General features: G+C 42.3%; 1 protein-coding gene across 10 annotated transcripts in view; it reads right to left on the reverse strand.

The window, feature by feature from the left end:
* PDE4DIP (phosphodiesterase 4D interacting protein) overlaps positions 1-21,822 on the reverse strand; it is a 201,798-nt gene that overhangs the window by 120,079 nt on the left and 59,897 nt on the right. For 8 of the 10 annotated variants that reach the window (XM_019792716.2, XM_019792719.2, XM_034643237.1 and 5 more), the window contains exon 4: positions 9,179-9,289. In XM_019792716.2, coding sequence (XP_019648275.1) covers positions 9,179-9,289 — 111 coding nt within the window. Of the gene's footprint in view, positions 1-9,178; positions 9,290-9,521; positions 9,576-21,822 lie in introns of those variants that run through there. The other 2 variants (XM_019792725.2, XM_019792728.1) reach the window with 1 other exon arrangement.

The raw sequence follows: 21,822 nt of genomic DNA on the forward strand, positions 1-21,822 counted from the left end.
ATGCAGGCTTTCTAAATCACTGTATGCACATAGAGGTGGCTTCCTGCCCTTCATGGCAGCAGGGCCTTGCATAAGGTCGGGAGATGAAAAGCTGGCATTACAAGGCAGACAGTGCCTTTCATTTGCTCCCCACCTCTCCAAGCCAAGTTTCCAAATAACAGGGATGGTAACTGCCCAGTGCAGCCCAAAGTCCGTTCTAAAGCTGCTTGGCAAAAAGCCACCTGACTATTACTAGCTTTCCACAGAACGGCATGTACCAAGTTGGAGCACTGTCTTTTGGTGTGTGGGTGGATTAGCTGCTATTTAACATGATAGGGCGGGCTCCTTTCCAGTTTGCACCAGCCCCCACTATGTGCCTTCTCCATTGTATAACAGAGCCCCATTTCTCTGTGAAGTTGAACTTGCTCATGTGAGACAGCAAAGGCCAAGAGCAGGAAGCAGAGCAAAAAAAAAAAAAAAAAATTCATAATGGCTTTTGGAAACATAAATGAAACTCCTGGAGAAGGGGTATATAGGCTGAGGAATAAATATTTTCTTTTGGAAGCACAGAGTACAGAATCCTTTTTTTTTTTTTTTTTTAAAGATTTTATTTATTTATTCGACAGAGATAGAGACAGCCAGCGAGAGAGGGAACACAAGCAGGGGGAGTGGGAGAGGAAGAAGCAGGCTCATAGCAGAGGAGCCTGATGTGGGGCGATCCCAGAACGCTGGGATCACGCCCTGAGCCGAAGGCAGACGCTTAACCGCTGTGCCACCCAGGCGCCCCAGAGTACAGAATCCTTATCTGTGAATTGCTCTAGCTCCTGCTGTGTAATATTCTATTTTAGCCCAGTAGTGCAAAGGGGAAGAAAGTCTAAACTTCTGACAAGTATATAAATCCTTTGAACTTTTGCTGAAGACCAAGGAAATCCCTGCAAATACATGGACACTTTACTACTCTAGGCCTCAGTTTCCTTATCTCAAAAATAAATTAGGAAAAGCTAAGTGAATGGTATATAGAAACTATATTATTTTTGCAACTTTTCTGTGAATCTACAATTATTTTAAAATAAAAATCTTTCCTAAAAAGTAAAGAGGTTACCATATGATCCAATAATTCCCCCACTGGGTATTTACCCAAAGAAAACACTAATTCGAAAAGATGCATGCTTTCCTATGTGTATTTATTGCAGCGTTATTTATATTAACCAAGATATGGGAAAAGCCCAAGTATCCATCCATAGGTGAGTAAATAAAAAGACGCAAAATGTGCATGCACGCACGCGCGCACACACACACAGAAGTATTACTCAGCCATAAAAAAGAATCAAATCTTGCCATTTGCAACGACATGGATGGATCTAAAGGATATAATGCTACGTGAAATAAGTCAATCAGAAAAAGACAAATACCATATGACTTCATTCACATGTGAGATTTAAGAAACAAAACAAAGGAAAAAAGAGATAAAAACAAACTCTTAAATACAGAGGACAAACATGGTTGCCAGAGGAGAGGAGGTGGTGGGATAGGTGAAATCGATAAAGGGGATTAAGAGTGCATTTATCATGATGAGCACTGAGAAATGCAGAGATCAATCATTATATTTTACACTTAAAAGTAATATAACACCCTATGTTAGTTACACCTGAATAAAAAAATTATTGTTGGACTTACACTGAATTTACAGATAAATCTATCTGGGGAGACGTATCATAGTATCCAAAAAATTCTGATTGATCATATTACTTTTAGTTTCTAAGTATAGAATAATCTATTTTTGCTATTAAAATTATTATCAACAAAATGTTTTGTGATTGTTTATGATGATAATCCTCCAATTTTTCTGTAATTTCTTACATACAGTGTCTCATCCATAGTAGCAACTGAAAAACTGCCCTGAGGGGCCACGGTGGGGGGGTGGGGCGGTGAAGGAAATAAAAAAAAAAAGAAAAACTGCTCTCTAGCATGTTACATGCTAATGTGGTTTCTCTATTATACTGCATATTAGCTATTTATTAATTTTATTTTAATTGAAAAAATGATTTAATTTTATAAAGTACAAATGGATTTTTTTGGTTCTCTAACAAATAAAATAATGATAATTCAGGAAAAAAAAAAAAAGGAAAGGCATTATATAAATTATCTCCAAGATCTTCTCTAGCTCCAAACTGTGATTCTGTGTTCTTGTTTATCTCCATTCAGGTGAAAATAAGTCTCGTTCCAGCTATCCAAATATATTTGTGCCCACTCTTCCTACCGCAGACAAGATGATGATTAGCCCCAGCTCAAACCTAATTTTTTATTTTTAACATATCTCATATTCTAGGCAAAAATTGAATTCTCCAAAAGCACATAAAAACACTCCATCCATTACCACTTTGTTCCTGTAAACAAGCAAATTCATCAAGAAGGGAAAAGCTGTTTCTGGCAGTCCATGCTTACAGAATCTCAGTTTTTCCCTAGCAACTGGGCTAATTATAACTACACCTACCTGGTAACAGCACTAGATTTCCCTCACATTGGCTGGCAGTTTTAAAGCCGTCTCAGCTGTGCTGGCACCTCCTTTACTGAGAAGGCATCAGAGGAGCCGAGAGACTGGGAGACCTATGCTAGGTGAGAGTACACAAACAGGCTGCTCAGAACCTCAGAACTTGAGCACCGGGAGGGATGTTAGTGACCATCCCGGTCCAACCCTCTCATTTTATACATAAGTAACCAGAGGCCCAGAAAAAGTGACTTGTCTTAGGAACCTTGAAGTCTTCGTGATGTCTTTCTTTTCATCTTCCCATCCCATCCATCACCCAGTCCTACAGATATTTTACCTACATATTTTACAGATCAGTTCCCTCCCCTCTATTCCTACTCCCATGGCTCTCGAAGTCTCTTGTTTGACCTGTCCTGCTGACTTCCTGCCTTAATCTTCCTTGAGTTCATCCTTCCGACCCACCAGAAGGATCTAGGTGTTCCCTGCTGCTTAAAGCCCATCAGACAATCCTTATCATCCTCAGGATACAGTTTTTAAAATGGCACAAAGAATTATGCCCCACATACTCTTCAGCCTCATTCTGTGTCTAGCACTTAAATTTAACAGCACGAAACCACTTATAATTCTCCGCACATTCTATGTGGTTTCTTGCCTTTGGCATTTGCTCCTGGCAAAAGCCCTTTCTTTCCACCTCACCATCCACTGACTAACTAATGATTACTCTCCTTTGAAGACAAAACCCAGGCATCATCTCCTTTGCAGATTTTCCTTCCATTTATTCTATTCAGTTGGGTTAGAGATGCCTCATTTGAGTTCACTTATACTTTGTACACATCTCTCTTACTGCTTGTTACCCCAGTCTATCACTTGTGCTTTACTCATCTTTGAAGCCCCAACTTCTGGCACAGTAGTCAGAATACAGTAGGAATCCAATTAATGTTGATGAATGAGCAAATGGACAAACCCAAAGCTCTCCATATCTATCCCCTGCTTATCTTTCCAATCTCGTCTTACTGCAGCCGCAAGCCCTTGAGACCATGTTCTAGCCCTACAGAATGACTAACACAAAATGCTTTTCATGACTTTGTGCCCTTGTACATGCTGTTTTTTCTAAGATGCTCTCCCCATTCTTTGTTGTGTCCTTTTAAGATTCAATTCAAACTTCACTCACTTGCAAAGCCTTTCCTGGTGGATTTTGTCCTTCTCCTTAGGACTTTAGAGAAATCCTCTATGGTAGCCATTTTTTTAAAAGATTTTATTTATTTATTTGAGAGAGAGAGAACACAAGTGGGAGTGGAAGGGGGAGGGGCAGAGGGAAAGGGAGAAGCAGACTCCACGCTGAGCAGGGAGCCTGACATGGGGCTCAACCCCAGGACCCTGAGATCATGACCTGAGCCGAAGGCAGATGCTTAACTGGCTGAGACACCCAGTGCCCCTATGGTAGCCTTTATTATGCCATTCTTATTTATTTGATATCTTTCTCCACCAGCATCTGGCACAGTCGCTGGCATATAGTAGAGAGTCAACAGATGTTTGAATGAATGAGTGTATGTGTGCAATCATGAGCAATTGAATGGCCAAGGGGATAACACAAACAAGGGAAACATTTGAGACAGGAATTTAGAATGCCTATTCTTTCAGCTATTCATGCTATTTCTATCAGTGTGTAAACTTAGATGTACATAACCAATAGGAAGAGGAAATACCTTTATAATAAGTTTATGCAGAATATAAATTTTATAGACATAGTTAAGGATATAATTAGAAATAGATTAGAATTAAATTAGACTCCAGAATTTAGTTTTAGATTTATTTTCTAGTGATTGGAAGAAAAGGTCTTAAATATTCAAAGAAAAAATTTTCTTTTTCCCAATAGGCAAGTATTATGACTTCTAATGAAAAGCTCTTAAAAACGAGGGGCGCCTGGGTGGCTCAGTGGGTTAATGGCAAATATTTCTTGAGGGCTTATTATATGATAGACATTGTGCTGATTTCAACTAATTGGCTCATTTAATCCTCCCTTAGATGCTATAAGATAGGTGCTATTAAAACACCCACTTCAGCTCAGAGAAATTATAGTATTTTCCCAAATTAACGCAGGTAGCAAGTAGTAGAACCAAGATTCCTTCTCAGGTCTGTTGGGTTCATCTCTTAACTATTATCCCCCATGATCACAGGATAGTAGAAATGATGAAAATCAGTAGTCTGTTTATCATGATTTTTAAAACCTGCTACAGAAGTATGCTATGTACAAACTTCAAAGTTTGCTCAGGAGAAATATCCAATCTCAAAGATGAGAAAGCACAGCTCAGAGAAGTCAAGCAGTTTAAGGGCTGATAAACAATGAAATGCAACTCTTTCAACTCCTATCTAAAGGCCAAAATGACTTTAACCTTCTAGTAACAATAGCGTCACACTTAAACACTGACTACCTGGTCCAGGAGGACAACACTCAGTTTTTTCTGATGGTTTTGTTATTGGTTCTGGCCCTGTCAGATTTTAAATTCCATTCTTAAAAGGGAACCTTAAATTTTTTTTAAAACAACCTTTAGGTGCGGGGGGTGCCTCCGTGGCTCGGTTGGTTAAGTGTCCAACTCTTGGTTTCAGCTCAGGTCACCATCTCATGGGCCATAAGATCGAGTCCCACATCAGGCTCCATGCTCAGTGGGGAGTCTGCTTGAAGATTCTCTCCCCATGGGGCGCCTGGGTGGCACAGCGGTTAAGCGTCTGCCTTCGGCTCAGGGCGTGATCCCGGCGTTATGGGATCGAGCCCCACATCAGGCTCCTCCGCTATAAGCCTGCTTCTTCCTCTCCCACTCCCCCTGCTTGTGTTCCCTCTCTCGCTGGCTGTCTCTCTCTCTGTCAAATAAATAAAATCTTAAAAAAAAAAAAAAAGATTCTCTCCCCATGCCCCTCCTCCTATGCTCTCTCTCTCAAATAAAATAAATAAATACTTAAAAAAATAAAGCAACTTCGGGTAATAATAAATTCACACAAGTTTAACAAGTAAGTAGTCATCATGGGGCAAACACTGTTGATAGTGGTTTTGCGTGTTCTTTGGGGACTGGATGTTTACCACACAGCAGTGGATTTCATAAATTCCAGGGCTGGGCATATTTCTAGTGGCAGCACACTCAGCAATCATGAGAAGATGCAGGATTAGATAATCAACAACCAGGAAGTCAGCCAAGTTGCCACCCAGAAATTATTTACCACAGCAGCTGCAGTCCAGAAATTCTCACAAGCCAGTCTCCCTAGGAGTAGGCCATACTCAGCTGCGGACCACTTACAGCATTTTCTCTTAACTTTGCTCCAGAATCAGGAGTTTATGTACTGCAGTGGTTTCTCCCTTCTATGCTTAGACCTTCAAAACTGACTTCCCACCAAAGCTGAACCTACAATTAACATGTGCTACCAACAGGGGGCAGTGGTCCCTGACTAGGTCCCAGTTCACTTGTGCTGAAGGTAAGCGGCCTCTTCCTGTGTTCTTTTTAAATTGCTTACAAAAATTGAAGTTTAAAGCATAAACACTCAACAGAAAAGCCTCCAGTCTCACAGAACCAATTTTTATGTATAATTTAATACTATTTTATTAATCCATAGCTAGCATGAGTTTTAAGATTATTTCTGAATTCTCTGAATAGCCTGAAAGAGAGAAACCCTTAACTCCTTTAACTTACTTGAAGTTGATTCTTCGGGTTTTTACGTAATTCTCTAACTCTTACAACTTCTTATACTCTTAAACACCCTGTAGTTGCCATTACAATTAAGGGTTATATCTGCTTTAGTCTCTCCCTCACTCAACTACTTAACTGAGGACTTGCCACTTGGGAGAGAGAAAGACTGAACCCTCTCTCCAGTTCTTTTCTCCTAAAGTTTCCCGTATTTCCCTAGCCTGCTGTCATGGCGAAATGCTTGATTGTCTCTCACTAAGACAGTAATATTTCACTCTTTAGTACTAATACCTTAACAAAAATCTGCTGTAGCAAAAATATGTAAAACGATAATTACTGTTCACGAGAGACTTACATTACATATGTTTCACAAACGTTGGTTTTATTTAAAAGAATCATGCATACAGTACTCAAGTTAGTGTGGATTCTGACTCAGCTGGGTGTGATTTAATGTTTTTACTATATTTAAAGAAGCGTCCTTCCAATGCTAAAGAAAAATCAAACTAAGTTTGGTCACAGAACAGGGCTCTAAATTCACATCTGGACCCCGTGACTTACCACGTGATGCCCTGCATGATACCCAGATACCCTGGTATCTCTTCACCCTCACCACTACAAATTCATTGTCCTAACCTTGTGGAATCTCAGTGTGACTAACAAGGATGAACATAAGGCATATTCATGAGACTATCTGAGGGCGAGATTAAAAGAGCCTCTTTCTCATTTTAAAATCTCATACTAACCATTACTACGGGTAAACGTGCAACTACTACCCCTCGTACACATAGGAGGCTATGAAGTTTACAAAGTGTTGTGATCGAAGTCTTCTCATTTAATTTACGGCTGCTATTTGTTCATACTCTCAACAAATAATCTTCAGTGCCTGTGGAGTTGTGCAGTATTCTTAATGCCAATTCTACAGCGGCTGACACAGACGCAGAAAGGTTAAGTAACTTGCCTAGATCCCCTGCTTGTCTAGGGCTCTGGCTGGGGTGGTATTCTGATCCCTCCTCCTTCCATCAAAATGGAACTGCCCTTGTTAATGTGTTTTGCTTCCCAAATCAGAAGAGCATTTTAACTTAAACCTTCAGTGCTTCCCAAATAATCACAGCCAAATGGGATGAGTAATATGACAGATGGAGTGAACAAAGATTTGGTAAGAAGGGAAAGGAGGGGACGCAGTAGTTTGCCATCCCTTAAATCATATGATGCCTGTGGGTGCCTGACAACTCTGTACTTAAGACCAGGAAGAGATAGGACTTAGGGGCAATATGGGCTAATAAAAGGGTTAGCACCTCTGCGTGTGAGAATGTCCTGTGACTACTCGCCCACCCTGCCCCTCTAGAATCTTCTTTAAAAAAAAAAAATCTTCTTAATCACACTTATCTAGGAGAGTAATGGTGCCCTCCCACACCCCACCCAAAATGTTCCCTGAGGACAACCTTGTTAGAGAGTGCAGAGCAGAGGGTGAGACCAAATGATTCAAGCAGTTATTCAAACTTAAAAAAAAAAAAAATCCTTTCCCTTAAATAATCCAAGACACTGCCCTTTCCTCCTGCCTTGTTTTGGAGACAGCCAATGAAAAATGCTCCTCCCTCTGCACAATGAACAAATTCATTCACTTATTTCTACCCGGAGGCAAAGACTGCCATTCATCCTCCCCGCCTCTCCATCTCTCTGCATTACCAACCCTCACTCGGTAATATCTTCCTTGACCTTGACCCCTGGCAACTCCATTCAGGCATGCTCACTCTATAGCCACAAAAAAAGATGAAAGGTGAGTCTGGATCAATTTCAGGCAAATTCAGGCTAAAACATGGAAATCCAGTAAAGACAGAAAACAGGGCTAAATCCCCCAGATGTAGCTGACTACATTAGTTGAATTTACCAAGTAACTGGGTTTCAAAGACACCAGTTATTCCTCTGATCCAACGTATTATCTAGCAGCCTGCAAAAGCTTCCAAAACTTCTTGTCGACAGGACAGGGCACACATAGACAATGATAATATTTGTATAGTCTTCTGCTGTAAACAGCTAGAGATTTACAAGTTCTGAAAAAAATCAGAGGCAACCAGCTCCAGGTCACTGGGGCCACTCTAGAGCTTGTCCAGACACTAAACAAGGCTGAGGAAGCCAATATTGTGGTAAAGAAGCCTTGCGTCCTCTTACCAAGGTGCTGTCTCATCTCACCCTCCTCTCAGCCAACCCCCGCCCTCTTCCTGCCCCACCCCATCACTCACCCATCAACCCAGACCACCCCCCTCTCAGAGAAGCACCACCCCCTCCCACCCCTCAGGCCATCAGCACCCTTTTCTTCATTCTTAGGTGAACTAGGTCTAAGCTCGAAAATGCCGAAGAAGATTCGAAGATTCGGTCTTTAAATCTTATCTGCATAATCATCGTCCAAAACAAACATGAATTTCTCAGGGAACAGGACCGTGCCCAGCCCCTGCCCTTTGCTCCATCTGCTCATTCTCTGCCGTCACTGAGACAGATCTAAGGGCCCTTCTCTAGCTGAACATATGCCCTGGAAACTACCTGCTTCAGAGTCACCTCGGGCTTTTTAAAAAAATGCAAATTTCCAAGGGGACCCTGGCTGGGCTCAGTCATAAGAACAAGCGTCCCCTGGGGTCCTGAGTTCCAGCCCCAGGTTGGATGTAGAGATTACTAAAAATATAAATAAACTTTTAAAAATGCAAAATTTCAAGCTCCCCATCCCTTTCATTACTAAATCAGAATCCCTGGGGGTAAGGCAGCGAATTTACACTGTAAACCAGCTCCCAAAGTGATTGTTCTGAACAGTTCCACCGCGGAGCAAACTCCGATTCCCTCTCTTTACAACAAGGAAAGTGCAAAACAGGCACAAAAGAGGTGAAATGGGCTGGTCCAAGGTCACCTCACGTTCAGGTGGCCAGACCTGGCGTGGAACCCGCCTCCCTCCCTCGTTAGCCCGGCCGGCCGGAGGTAGGAAGATCTGGAGAGCGGTGGGTGGGCCACCAGCCCCCGGCCGGCTGGAGCGCGCGGCTCCCGCACTCACCCGCTTGTAGATGTCATCCCGGCTGGCCTCATACTTCTGTTGCATGCGCTCCTCCAGGAAGTAGATGCGCAGCTTGAGGCTGAAGTTCTCCTTCTTCAGGTCATTGAGATGCTGGGACAGAGTGCGATATCCATTAGACATGGTGGGCAGCCCATGGGGAGCAGCATGCCCAGTCGCCCCCTCACCCTAGGAACGTAGTGCGGCTGCACCGCGGCATGAAGCGGGCCGCTGGGACGCTGCTTGGGCTATGGCGACATGACCCCGGTGGCTGGCGCTCTCTGGGGGACCTGGGACTGGGCTCACTGCTCTGGGTGCTGGAGTGCAGCGCACTTTCCTTTTTTACCTCTGGGAGATATTTGCGGAATCCCTGACAGAGGAGCATGCTGCCTGAACTCAGACACAAGTGGTGTAACCCGACTCCAAGCCGGACCGGGCAGGAGCCTCGCAGGCCCAACTGTAGGCAGTTAACAGTTTCTTGGAAGAGAGAACTGACCCCCCAGAAGCTTCCAGGAAATGGGGAATGGGAATACTTCAAGGTGCTGGTGGGCTTTCACAAAAGAGCAGAAAATGAAGGGCTGCCTGTGTGAGTGGGCACTGAAGTTTCTGGTGGCTGATTAGCACAAAAAAACCCAAGGGGGGGGGTGCCTGGCTGGCTCAGTTGGTAGAGCATGTGGCTCTTGGTCTGTTGGTCTCAGGACACCGAGTTCCAGCCCCACACTGGGGATAGAGTTTACTTAAAAAAAAAAAAAGCAAACAAACAAAAAACAAACCAATAGAGTGTGGCCTGGGAGCAAGAAACTGGTTGCTATAGGAAAGGGATCATGTCAAACAGCCCCTTTCTGTCAGGTGCAAATCTTAAAGACCTATTAACAGGAGGGTCTCTAATTTCCTTTGATGATCCAGAACTCACCTCTAATCAGTTCCTTCCCAGTTTTCCTCCCTGGACTTTTCAAGTCGTGAATCATTAAATAAATACTACCCATGTGCCTCCCACCCCCATACACACCAGAGCCACCCCCAAAGAAAGAATAAATCTAGTTCCGTGGAATCTTTGTGAAACTGTTACCAGCTAGACAAGCTCACAAAGAGGCAGGGTCAAAGGCTCCTTCCTCCTAGGGATGAGGGAAAGAGAGGGCTGAGGGGAGAGAGAAGGGGGGGAGGGGAGGCGTCAGTCTGGAGCCCAGAGATTTCAGCCAGTCACTGGTTCTTAACTCTGGCACCTGCCAAGTGGAGCCAGGCACTCATCACCAGATCCTGCTCGTAAAGCAATTTAAGATCCCTGAATGACAGCTGCAACATTAGCAGGAAGTATTATTTATACACATCACACGGGACATTGAAGGTGACTGGGAGACCATCCCACAGCACAAATATGAAACGCGGGTTCTTAGTTCCAGTAAAACTGGGTTGAAAAAAAATGAGTATTAACATCTAAAGCAAAGGAAACTAAAACCTTTATACTTAAATCAAGTACTCACTTCTTCCCTAACCTACCTGCTCTTCAATCTTCTAATCCTATCTAAATTCTTCATAATAATTCTCATCAACATCTCCTGAGTGTCCACCAGGTAGTACGTTGGGCATGACAGACACAAAGATGAAGACAGTCCCAACTCTCAAAGAGCTGGGTGGTTATACAGATGTAGGGATGTTTTCCACTAGAATCCTCCAAGCTTGTGTTATTCAAACATTTTACATTTTATTCTGCAATCCTGTATACAAACACACATGCACACACATGTAACTGATGTAAAAGTTTCACAAAGTAATGTTACCATCACTATGTGTGATGTATGCTGGTGTTTTTATATTCCATTTTTCTTCCTGGGAGTGACCCGCTGAATGGATTTCACGACCCACTAAGACGTTTCATACTGAAGTCTGAAAAACACTGCTTGTATGGGAACCCAGAAGAAAGAGTGATTCATTCCTACTGGAACCATGAGGAAAAAAGCTTCACTAAGACTTTCCCTTGCACTGCCCCTTGAAAGATAGAAAAGGTGTGAGTGAATAAAGAGACCTCAGGAGGACATATAGAACTGAGGATTCTCTCAAATAGATTTGGATTACACGTGGGCAACACATTTCTTACCATTGACTGTAACTTAAGACAAAATATTCCTTATTTCTAAAAAAAAAAAAAAGTACACATTTAAAATTCGTTTATCTCTTTTCATTAAATATGTGCTCTTGGAATTAAAGAGTGTCATTTAGGCTTAGAGATAGCGAGAAAGAGGGAAGTCTAAATAAAAACTCAGAAGATCCTTTTCTGGTCCGAGCTCTGTTACTACATAGCTGTATGACCTTGGAAATGACTTCTCCAGAGGCCTAAGTGTCCTCATTTATAAAATGAAGTGGTTGGAAAGTAGGTGATTTTTAAGGCCCTTTTCTGGTCTAAGCTCCTAGAGGAAATAACGTACTTATTATTTACTTATTATCTACCTACTACCATTTTGCACAAGGGGAACCAGGCTGCCAGATTCCAGATTAGTGTTTTTTTTTTTCAAAGATTTTATTTATTTATTTGACAGAGAGAGAGACAGCCAGCAAGAGAGGGAACACAAGCAGGGGGAGTGGGAGAGGAAGAAGCAGGCTCCCTGCAGAGGAGCCTGATGTGGGGCTGGATCCCAGAACGCCAGGATCACGTCCTGAGCCGAAGGCAGACGCTTAACGACTGAGCCACCCAGGCGCCCCCAGATTAGTGTTTAATCCTGATTTCAATGTCTCCTTAGATTCTTTTATCACATAAGATAGTTTAATAAAAGTTCATGGAAAGTAAAATGCACATGAATGCAGGAATTCTTACCCAACCTAGATATTTCTTTCTGCACATAAATGCCTGTTTCGTCTTATGCCCAGTGATACCTTGCTTTTCTATCTCTCTGGCCCTTTTTCTGGTTTTTTTGCCAGCTCTTTCAAGCGAGTGCTTAAACAACGGTTAGTTCTTCCCCCTTCTGATGTTTTTCTCTCCATACTTTCTCCCTCAAGATTTTTTTTTAAAGATTTTTTATTTATTTATGTGACAGAGGGAGATAGCCAGCGAGAGAGGGAACACAGCAGAGGAGTGGGAGAGGAAGAAGCAGGCTCCCAGCAGAGGAGCCTGATGTGGGGCTTGATCCCAGAACTCCGGGATCACGCCCTGAGCCTAAGGCAGACGCTTAACAACTGAGCCACCCAGGCGCCCCTCTCCCTCAAGATTTTATCCACTTTTAGAGCTATCACTGTGGCCTCCCAAACAACCCCAAACCTTTACCTGAGTCCTCTCCCCCAAGATCTAGCCTGGATATCCAGCTTTTTGCTAGAGGGCTCAACTTCAGTGTTCCATTCTCACCGCAAACTTCATAGCAAAGACTTTTGCGACAGTCTGTCATGTCTGCCAGACTTCACTCCAGCCATCTGTTCTCCATATTATAGCCAGAGTCTTGTTTTCAAATCTCGAATCTTATCCTGACATCTCCCTTACTTAAAACCCTTCACAGGCATTCATCACTCTTAAAATAAAGGAAAACGCTATCACATCCCCTCAAGAAACACTGCCTCTTTTTTCAAGTCCTAGTTCCAGTCCCACCCAAACAAAGCCTCTTCTGCTACCCCAGCCCAGAAAGATGTCTCCCTCTTTTGAACTCCTCAGGCAAACAGCAACATTTGGCAAGTGTTCATATGGGGCCTCATGGCATTGCTCATCTGTTGTCTGGAGCTCTTAGAGCTATTTAACTTTTCCTGCGTTTATGTCTCTCCAACTAGTCTGTGAGCTGCCCAAGGAAAGGGTCAATGACTCACACATCTTTCTCTCCTCCTTCAGCTCCCTCAACAGCCAAGAAGCACTCCCCAGTGACAGTCATCCCCTGTGGAGTCACAGCCTGCTTACAATCACCTCCAGCACCCTGGAGTGTTCTGAGGGCCGACAAGGCATATTTGGTGTCTTGGCACTCTCACTGCATAGTATTGAGGAAGTGATCCCTAAATACTTGTTGAACTAATGAATAGATAAGTATTCCATATATATTTTATTTTTTGCTGATCTGACTTGTTAGATAGGGGCTAGCTTGCTTATATTATTCTCACAATTTCCCAATAATACAGAAAAGTTTATTTTAACAGCTCCAAAGAGACTACATATGCTAAAATGGTTACTGTAGAAAAATTTCTAAGTTTGTATGCCTGTCTAGACCTTTTTCTTGAACTCCAATCTGTACCTAAATAACTTCCTAGTAGAAATGTCCACTCGAATGTAGACCTGTGGCATCCAAAACTGGACTCCTGATCTTTCCCAGCACACATGGTCCTTCCCCAGGGGATCCTGTTTCAGTTGGTAACAACTCAATATTTGCAGTTGTTTGGGCCAAAACCTTTTGAGTTACTCTTGTCTCTTTTTTCTCATACACATCATTCCATCTGTCTGTAAATCTTATTATTCCTACTTTCTATAGGCACTGGCACCACTGCCTCTCTGGCCCAAGATGCTGTGATTAAATGCTCCCCCAAATTACTTGAATAGCCCTGTAACTCCTGTAACTGGTCTCCCTGCCCCCACCCTTGCTCCCCTATAGTGTATTTTTAGCATGGCAGCCACAGGGACCTTTTAAACTTCATCAGATTACTCCTCTGCTGGAAACCCCCACTGATTTTCCATCAAATTTAGAGTGAAATGCTCAATCATTTCATTAGCCCATCAAGACCCACGGCCCTAATCTGGAGCCCGCCTCCTTGCGCTGTCTTTTCCCTTTTTCCTATGCTCTCCCCTACACACTTTGCTCCAGCCACATTTCTCTTTGCTCCTTCTCAAAACCAGCCAGCACCTTCCCTCCTCGGGGTCTTGGGGCTTCTGTATGGTATGCTCTTTCTCTAGATATCTGCGGATTCTCTTCCTCACCTTCTTTAGGTCTTTGATCAAATGACCATACACCCGCAATCCCTTCATTGTTTTTTTTTTTATTCCATACACTTCCATTGTTTAAAATTTCTATTTCCTTGTTTATTTTGTTTCTTATCTGTCTCTGCACACTAGCATGTGAACCCCATAAGAAAGGCAGGATTTTTTTTCTGTTTTGTTTGCTGCCATATCCCTAGTACCAAGAACGGAGCCTGGGATACAATGGGTGCTCAATAAATATTTGTTGAACAAAAGAATTGATGAATAGGGGGACCTGGGTGGCCCAGTCGTTTGTCCAACTCTTGATTTCAGCTCAGATTCTGATCTGAGGAATGTGGAACTAAGCTCTGTGCTCAGTGTGGAGTCTGCTTGCCCCTCTCCCTCCCTCTGCTTATGCTCTCTCCCTCTCTAAAATAAATAAATAAAAGCTTTTAAAAAAGAATTGATGAATAATTAACCTGCTGACTTTGGCCTCTCTGGATTTAATTCTTTTTCTTTTTTGAAGATTTTATTTCTTTATTTCAATGAGAGAGAGAGAGAGAGAGAGAAAGGCCCCCCCACCCCCATCCAGGCTTGATCTGACTGCCCTGAGATCATGACCTGAGTGGAAACCAAGACTAGTATGCTTAACCAACTAAGACACCCAGGCATCCCTCTGGATTTAATTCTATCAGAACTCAATCTGTACACAAGATTACACCAGTGTTTTAGGATGCAGAGCTTATCTAAAGGCATTCCTCTTTATGAAATGTTATTTTTAAAAATATTTTATTTATTTTTGACAGGGGCAGGAGCATGCTCAAGCACACAATGGGGGGGATAGGGGCAGAGAGAGAGGGAAAAGCAGACTGTCTGCTGAGCATGACCCTGAGGTCATGACCTGAGCTGAAGGTAGACACTTAACTGACTAAGCCACCCAGGCACCCCTAAAATGTTATTTTTATAATTAAAATAAACTTTTCTAACAAACTAACTTCAACATACAAGACAGAATCCAAACTCTGAATAAGAGTTCTGAGCAAATGGAGAATGACATATTACTACCAAAGGATAATATGAACTGTGCAAATAGTAAAAACTACAGAGATTAGGAAAGAGAGGCTGTCAGAGAAGGTTCCACAGAGAACTGGCATTTTAGCTCTCCTGAAAGGATGAGTCAGGTTTGGCTAGGCTCAGGGAGAACATAAGCCAATCCAGACAGGTAGAACAGAAGCAAAAGTGCAGAGGGCCAACTGGACTAAAACAAAGAGCCCATAATGTCACATAATGGGGGGACAGAGGATGGGAAGGACATAGCCATTTTAGGAAGACCTTTTTTTTTTCTTTTAAAGACTTTATTTATTTATTTGACAGAGAGCATACACAAGCAGGGGGAGTGGGGAGCCTGATGTGGGGCCCAATGTGGGGCCCAATGTGGATACTGACGTGGGGCTCAATCCCACCCTGAGATCATGACCTGAGCCGAAGGCAGATGGGTAACCGACTGAGTTACCCAGGCACCCCCATTTTAGGAAGATCTTAAAAGTTAGGGTGAGGAGTCTGAATTTTTCTCCAGGCAGATCCTGGCTCTGGATTTGCATGAGTGAAGAAAAGGGCAATGAAGGAGGGCCAGGAGCTGCTTACTAGTAAGACTGTTTTGTTGGCTGGTTGTTTCTGTTTTGTTTTACTTGTTCGTGTTTGGTAGCTTTAACAAACAAAAGTGCACATACCTGGGCTGTGTGCTAGACCTACTGTATCTGGCCTGTTGGGGGCAGGTCGCCGGTCTATATGTTTTTATAAACTCTGCATTGCTGGGGAAATAAAGACTGCAGGTTCTTGGGCAAGCAACAGCACGACTGTCTTTGTTCTTCCTTTCTTACATAGAACATCAAAAAGCTTTACTCTTCTCTCAAAATACTTTTTTCAAACATTAATGGCTCTCCCCTGTTCTTTTTTTAATTTTTTCTTTCCACTGCTTCCTAATGTATTAGTTCACACTGGAAATAAGACTTTAATAAGGACCCAATCAATGCCAACAATAGTAGGAGGATTACAAGCCAGCTGTTGTATGTCATGCCCCATTAACATAACCAACTGGCAAGTCGGCCTTTAAAAAAAAACTCAGCTTCACATTTGCTTAATCATATTCAGACCCCCCAGACTGCTCTCATACTGGAAATGGCTGAAAACATATTAATGTCTCACCAATCCCTCTCCTAAAAATAAAGGGTCCACTCCACTAAAAATGATTAATCATCTTCATTCACATTCTTTTCAAATATGATACTTCTGCAACTTAAACTCTGTTAATTTGATATCTATGATAATTCATATCTACATTTCACGAAAAAAAATTATCCTTAAGTAATTTAATATGGTAAACAGAGGAACAGGAGTAGTGTTTTCAGTAATCCTTGACACTTTACCCATTTGTAAATAGGCACTAAATATTATCACGATTATGCATATTTATCCAGGTGGGACAGCATGACATTATGGAAAAAGCAATAGCTTTTGAACTGAAGAGATCTAGGTTCAAATCCCAGCACTTCTATTCTCTAATTGTGTAACTTTGGGAAAGATACTTAATAGTATTTAAGCCACGAGACTGGGATCTGAGTAGGCTGCTAAGAGAGTTGCAACTGTATTTGTTATTTAATCTGAGACAAATAGAGTGAAAATAGTGTTTGCTAAAATTTAGATATGAGGGGGGCTCACCTGGGTGGCTCAGTGAGTTAAGCTTCCAACTTTCAGTTTCCACTCCGGTCATGATCTCATCAGTGGTGAGATGGGGCTCTGTGCTCAGTGGGGAGTCTGCCCGAGGTTCTCTCTCTCTGCCCCTTCCCCACTCACGCTCTCCCTTTCTCTCTCCAAAATATGTAAATGAATCTTTAAAAAAATTTTAGATATTAGGTACATGGACAAGTATTTCATTGTTCTTTGTACATTCCTGTTGTTTGTGAAATAGGTCATAATTTTTAAAAACTATTTCAAAAGGAATGAAACTAGGAATTACAGGGAGGCAGCTATGAATTAGATAGGAGGATAAATTCTCTGGTAGAGTTGGATGTAATGAACTCACTGCCACACTCCATCCATCCATTCATTCATCAAATATTTACTGAGCACTTACAGTATAAGGGACAGTATATTTCCTGTCACAAAAGGGACACAACTGAAACTAAAGGACCACTTGTCAGGATTTTGTTAAAAGTCTTCACACATCAGCTAGGAGTGAGCTCTAGAGGACTTCAAGGATCCTTACTTATCCTGAAATTCCATGTATGAAGCATATTTTCTCATAGAAACAATACCACCAAAGGTAGCACTAGTGAGAAAGCTGTAACTTTTTGAAGAAGTCTTAGAACACGCCACTAGCTCTCTTGAAAGGTGGTGGGAGTCAACCTGTTCTGACAGAGCTGGGGCTGCCTTCACAGGAAGGGGAGAAGATTAATGAGCATGAGGGACATACTTCCAAGACAAAAGCAGCAACGTTGACTGGGACCCAAGGATGGTCCCCAATAGATGATTTAACCCGTAACTTTTCTAACTGTCATATTTTCAAGACAGTCCTATGGGAAAGGCATACACATAGTTGGAGACTATTTCCTGCTTTTTAACATCCAGTGAAATCCAATCCAGGAGCCTAACTTGTTTTGGATTGGAGGATAGGGGGAGACAGGAAGAGATGGGGCAGGGAGAAGGAGAATGGTTTTTTTTCACATATAAATATTTTATTTGTAAAACATCTACGTGCCTGGGAATTCCTATGCTTTTCTGATAAAATCTAAGCTGAAGAAATACAAAAGTTTAATTCCTGGCTGTTTTGAATGACTTGGACTTGCATTACAAAATTAATTGGATATAATTATGCTGTCTTCACAACGACAATCACCTGCATAGAATCCGACAATGTACAAAGGACTTCCATGTATATTATTTCATTTTACCTTGTGAAGAAGTAAGCAGATTAGATGCTATTATCTCCACTACTATCCAGGACAGTGAAACATCAAGAAGTTAGCTGCCTTGCTCCTTGAGAAAGTAGAGAAGCACAGACTAATGCTTCCAACAGTCTGACCCATATTGTATAGTGACCAGGACCTTAATTATGACACTAGATGACCCCTGTGAGCTTGAGATTCCCTGGACTGATAAAGTACTTCCACTTCTACTTCACATCCCTGCATTTTTGTAAAAGATTTTATTTATTTATTCGACAGAGATAGAGACAGCCAGCGAGAGAGGGAACACAAGCAGGGGGAGTGGGGAGAGGAAGAAGCAGGCTCACAGCAGAGGAGCCTGACGTGGGGCTCGATCCCACAACGCCGGGATCACGCCCTGAGCCGAAGGCAGACGCTTAACCGCTGTGCCACCCAGGCGCCCCAACACATCCCTGCATTTTTTAAAAAAGTATCCCTCACTGTAAATAATCTTCCTCATGACCCTGGAGGGTGTGACCACCTGAGCCTATATAAAACATTGTTTTCCCCATTTTCAAGATGAACCTCAAAAGGTTAAAAAGAGTTACCATATGATCCAGCAATTCTACTCCTTGATATATACCCAAGAAAATTGAAAGTGTGTGTCCACACAGTCTTGTATGTGAATGTTAATAAAAGCATTATTAAGAAGAGCCAAAAAATAGAAACATCTCAAATCTCCATCAACTGATGAATGGATAACAAAGTTGAGTATAACCATACAAGGGAATATTTTCAGCCATAAAAAGGAATGAAATAGTGATACCTTGTACAACATGGATGAACCTTGAAAACACACTAAATGTGAAAGAAGCCAGGCACAAAAAGTCATGCATTGTATGATTCTTTATACGAAATGTTTGGGAAAGGCAAATACACAGAGACAGGAAGTGGATGAATGGTTTCTAGGGGCTGGAGAGAGAGGGAATGGGAAGTGATTGCTAACAAGTATGAGGGTTTTTGGGGGGAGGAGATGAAAATATTGTTTAACTAGGTAATGGTAACTGTTGCTCAACTCAGCGAATATGATAAAATCATGGAATTGTACACTTTAAAAGGGTGAATTTCATTGTGTGCAAATTAAATTTCAATAAAGCTGTTACTTAGGGGTGCCTGGGTGGCTCAGTTGCTAAGCGTCTGCCTTCAGCTCAGGGCGTGATCCCACGGTTCTGGGTTCGAGCCCCACTCGGGCTCCATGCTCTTCTGGAGCCTGCTTCTTCCTCTCTCATTCCCCCTGCTTGTGTTCCCTCTCTCACTGGCTGTCCCTCTCTCTGTCAAATAAATAAATAAAAAATCTTAAAAAAATAAAAAATAAAAATAAAGCTGTTACTTAGAAAAGAAGAAAAAAGAAACCCAAGCTGGGAGAGGTAACTTGCTCAGTCCTTTGCCTTTTACAAAGGATTTTTTTTAAGATTATTTATTTATTTATTCGAGAGAGAGAGAGAGAGAGAGAGAGAGCAAGTGCACGAGTGAGAGGAGGGGCAGAGGAAGAAGCAGTCTCCCTCTGAGAAGGGAGTTGGATTCTTGGATTCTTGGGGCTCAATCCCAGGACTCATGACCTAAGTCAATGGCAGACACTTAACCAACTGAGCCACCCAGGCACCCTACAAAGGATTTTAATGATCGAGATTCAAAGTTCAATTCAACTCAGTTAAAAGCAAATGGTTTAGAACTGATCATTTCTAAATGTTCTATATATTAATCCTTCTTAGATTATGGGGCCCTAACATGAAGGCTTGAGGAAGTATCCTCTCAGTAGGAAAAATTCATGGGTTCCCATGTTTTATCAAGTTAAAGTTTTGTTATAATCCTTAGATAAAACAGAAAACACATAATTCACTCTGTATTTTGATACAGGAAAACATACTCACTAGGCTATCCTGAAGAACACGCGTAACTTTTGCACACCATTTTAACAAGGAAAATGCCAATCAAAGTCAATCAACTTAGTTTTCCACTCATCAGCTTTCACTTTCACTTCCACACAAGGTTTCTGCCCAGTCTTGCAGAAGTTAACTATTGATGCCTGCCTCAGAGAACAGACTGCAAATGCTACAGAGACCTGGCTTTTTTTTTTCTTTTGGGTTCCACAATAATAAAATCTTCTTAAACACTGTTTCTAAAATTTCAACATAATTCCTGAAGTTTGCAAGTCTTTTAAATGCTAAAATGTTAATAACATCATTCCATTTTCTCCCCCAAAACTCAGAAGCATACTGAGACCCATCGTCCACGCCCCCTTTTCTTGATATAACTGACCTGATGACAAGAGAGCTTACAACAGAGTGACTACATCAGGTTAATAAATAAACCCTATCTCTGGCAGCAGCACCATGCGGATAAAGGACAGGGATTCAGACGATGTTCCTGCTGTCTTCCCCCACCATAGATACACACCCACACCACCCCCGATCCTAGAATAACAAGGAGTCATGGTCACCATCACATTAGAGCACTGTGAACTATATAAAAACAAAACAAAACAAATAACAACTCCCCTGGACACCAAAAATAAATGGGTCGGCCAGAAATAGTGCTGTCAGGGACACTGAAATGAGCTCCATGGCAGAAAGGACAGTTGAACTGCACTGATACTGGGAGATCCCAAGGACTCCTAGGCTCCAGACTTGATCTCCATCCATTTGGCCCCCCAACACCAGTGGGCCTTGGTGCTGTTTGTTCACAACTGGTTCAACCCAGACAGATTATTTGCTAGGATTCAGGGGGTGACATATCAATTTATGGCCTCAGTTATTTTTCTAGATTTTTAGAAGGTGATTTCAAAGGCACAATTAAGACTTTCTCTAGGCATAAGAGCTAAGAGTTCACATACCATGAATGATCATAGCTACAACAAGAAGTCTTTGACCATGAGGAGGGTGGGTGGGGGGAGACACAGCCAACTTGAACCTCAGTCGACACTCTAGTGCTCCAGCCATGACAAAAAGCCTGTTTCTGAACTCACTATGCTCTCTGCTGCCTCTGGGACTTTCCATGGATGGCAGCATTAGCTTGGAATGTCATTGCTCTTCACCTCCCCACTCAGCTCTGACTTAACTATCTCCAATTTGCCCTTGGGACTTGACTTAGACATTGCATAGTAAAGGAAGCCTATCTGACCCAAAGCCTGGGTGAGAGCCCCTCTCAAGTGCTTCTGTAGCATATTGGGGGACCTCCTCTTATTAATGGAATTATCTGTTTGACTGTCTTGCCAGTTAAGAGTCAGAATTTTTCAAGAACAGGAAGGATCTCCTTATTTTTTTTTCCAAAAATGAAAATCAATTTACTGGTTTTTGTTGCTGTTTTAATAATCATAGAAGTACTACATGTGCTCACTCCAGTTGCTCCCTTTCTCAAAGGATGGCATCACCTAGAAGTTGCCCAAGCAAGAAAGCCTGGCCTCATTCATTCATCCAAAACATAACAAAAAAGAAAGAGGCATGCCTACTCTGTACTAGGCACTACACTAATCACTGTATCTAGTAATGGATGAGACAAACCTGGTCTCTGCTATCGTGGAGCTCAGATCCTAAAGAAAAGACAGACCTTGAACAAAGAACTCATATTGTTAAAGGGAAAAGTCCAAGGTACTTGGAAGTTTGTAAGAGTGACGGCCTAGCTGAGATGGGAATGGAAAGAGGCAGTGGTGGGAGGTCATCTTCGGGCTTCTTGTCCCTCACTGGCTCTGCATCCAGTCAACAGCTTAGCCCTGTCACTTATGCTTCTGAAACCCCCTTCTCTCTTTCATCTGTCCATCTCTCCCACTCCTACACTGTCAGCACCACCAGCTGTTGCCCAGAATACTGCCA

This window comes from Ailuropoda melanoleuca, chromosome 14 (assembly GCF_002007445.2).
Source record: "Ailuropoda melanoleuca isolate Jingjing chromosome 14, ASM200744v2, whole genome shotgun sequence".
In the NCBI taxonomy this organism is placed as follows: domain Eukaryota; kingdom Metazoa; phylum Chordata; class Mammalia; order Carnivora; family Ursidae; genus Ailuropoda; species Ailuropoda melanoleuca.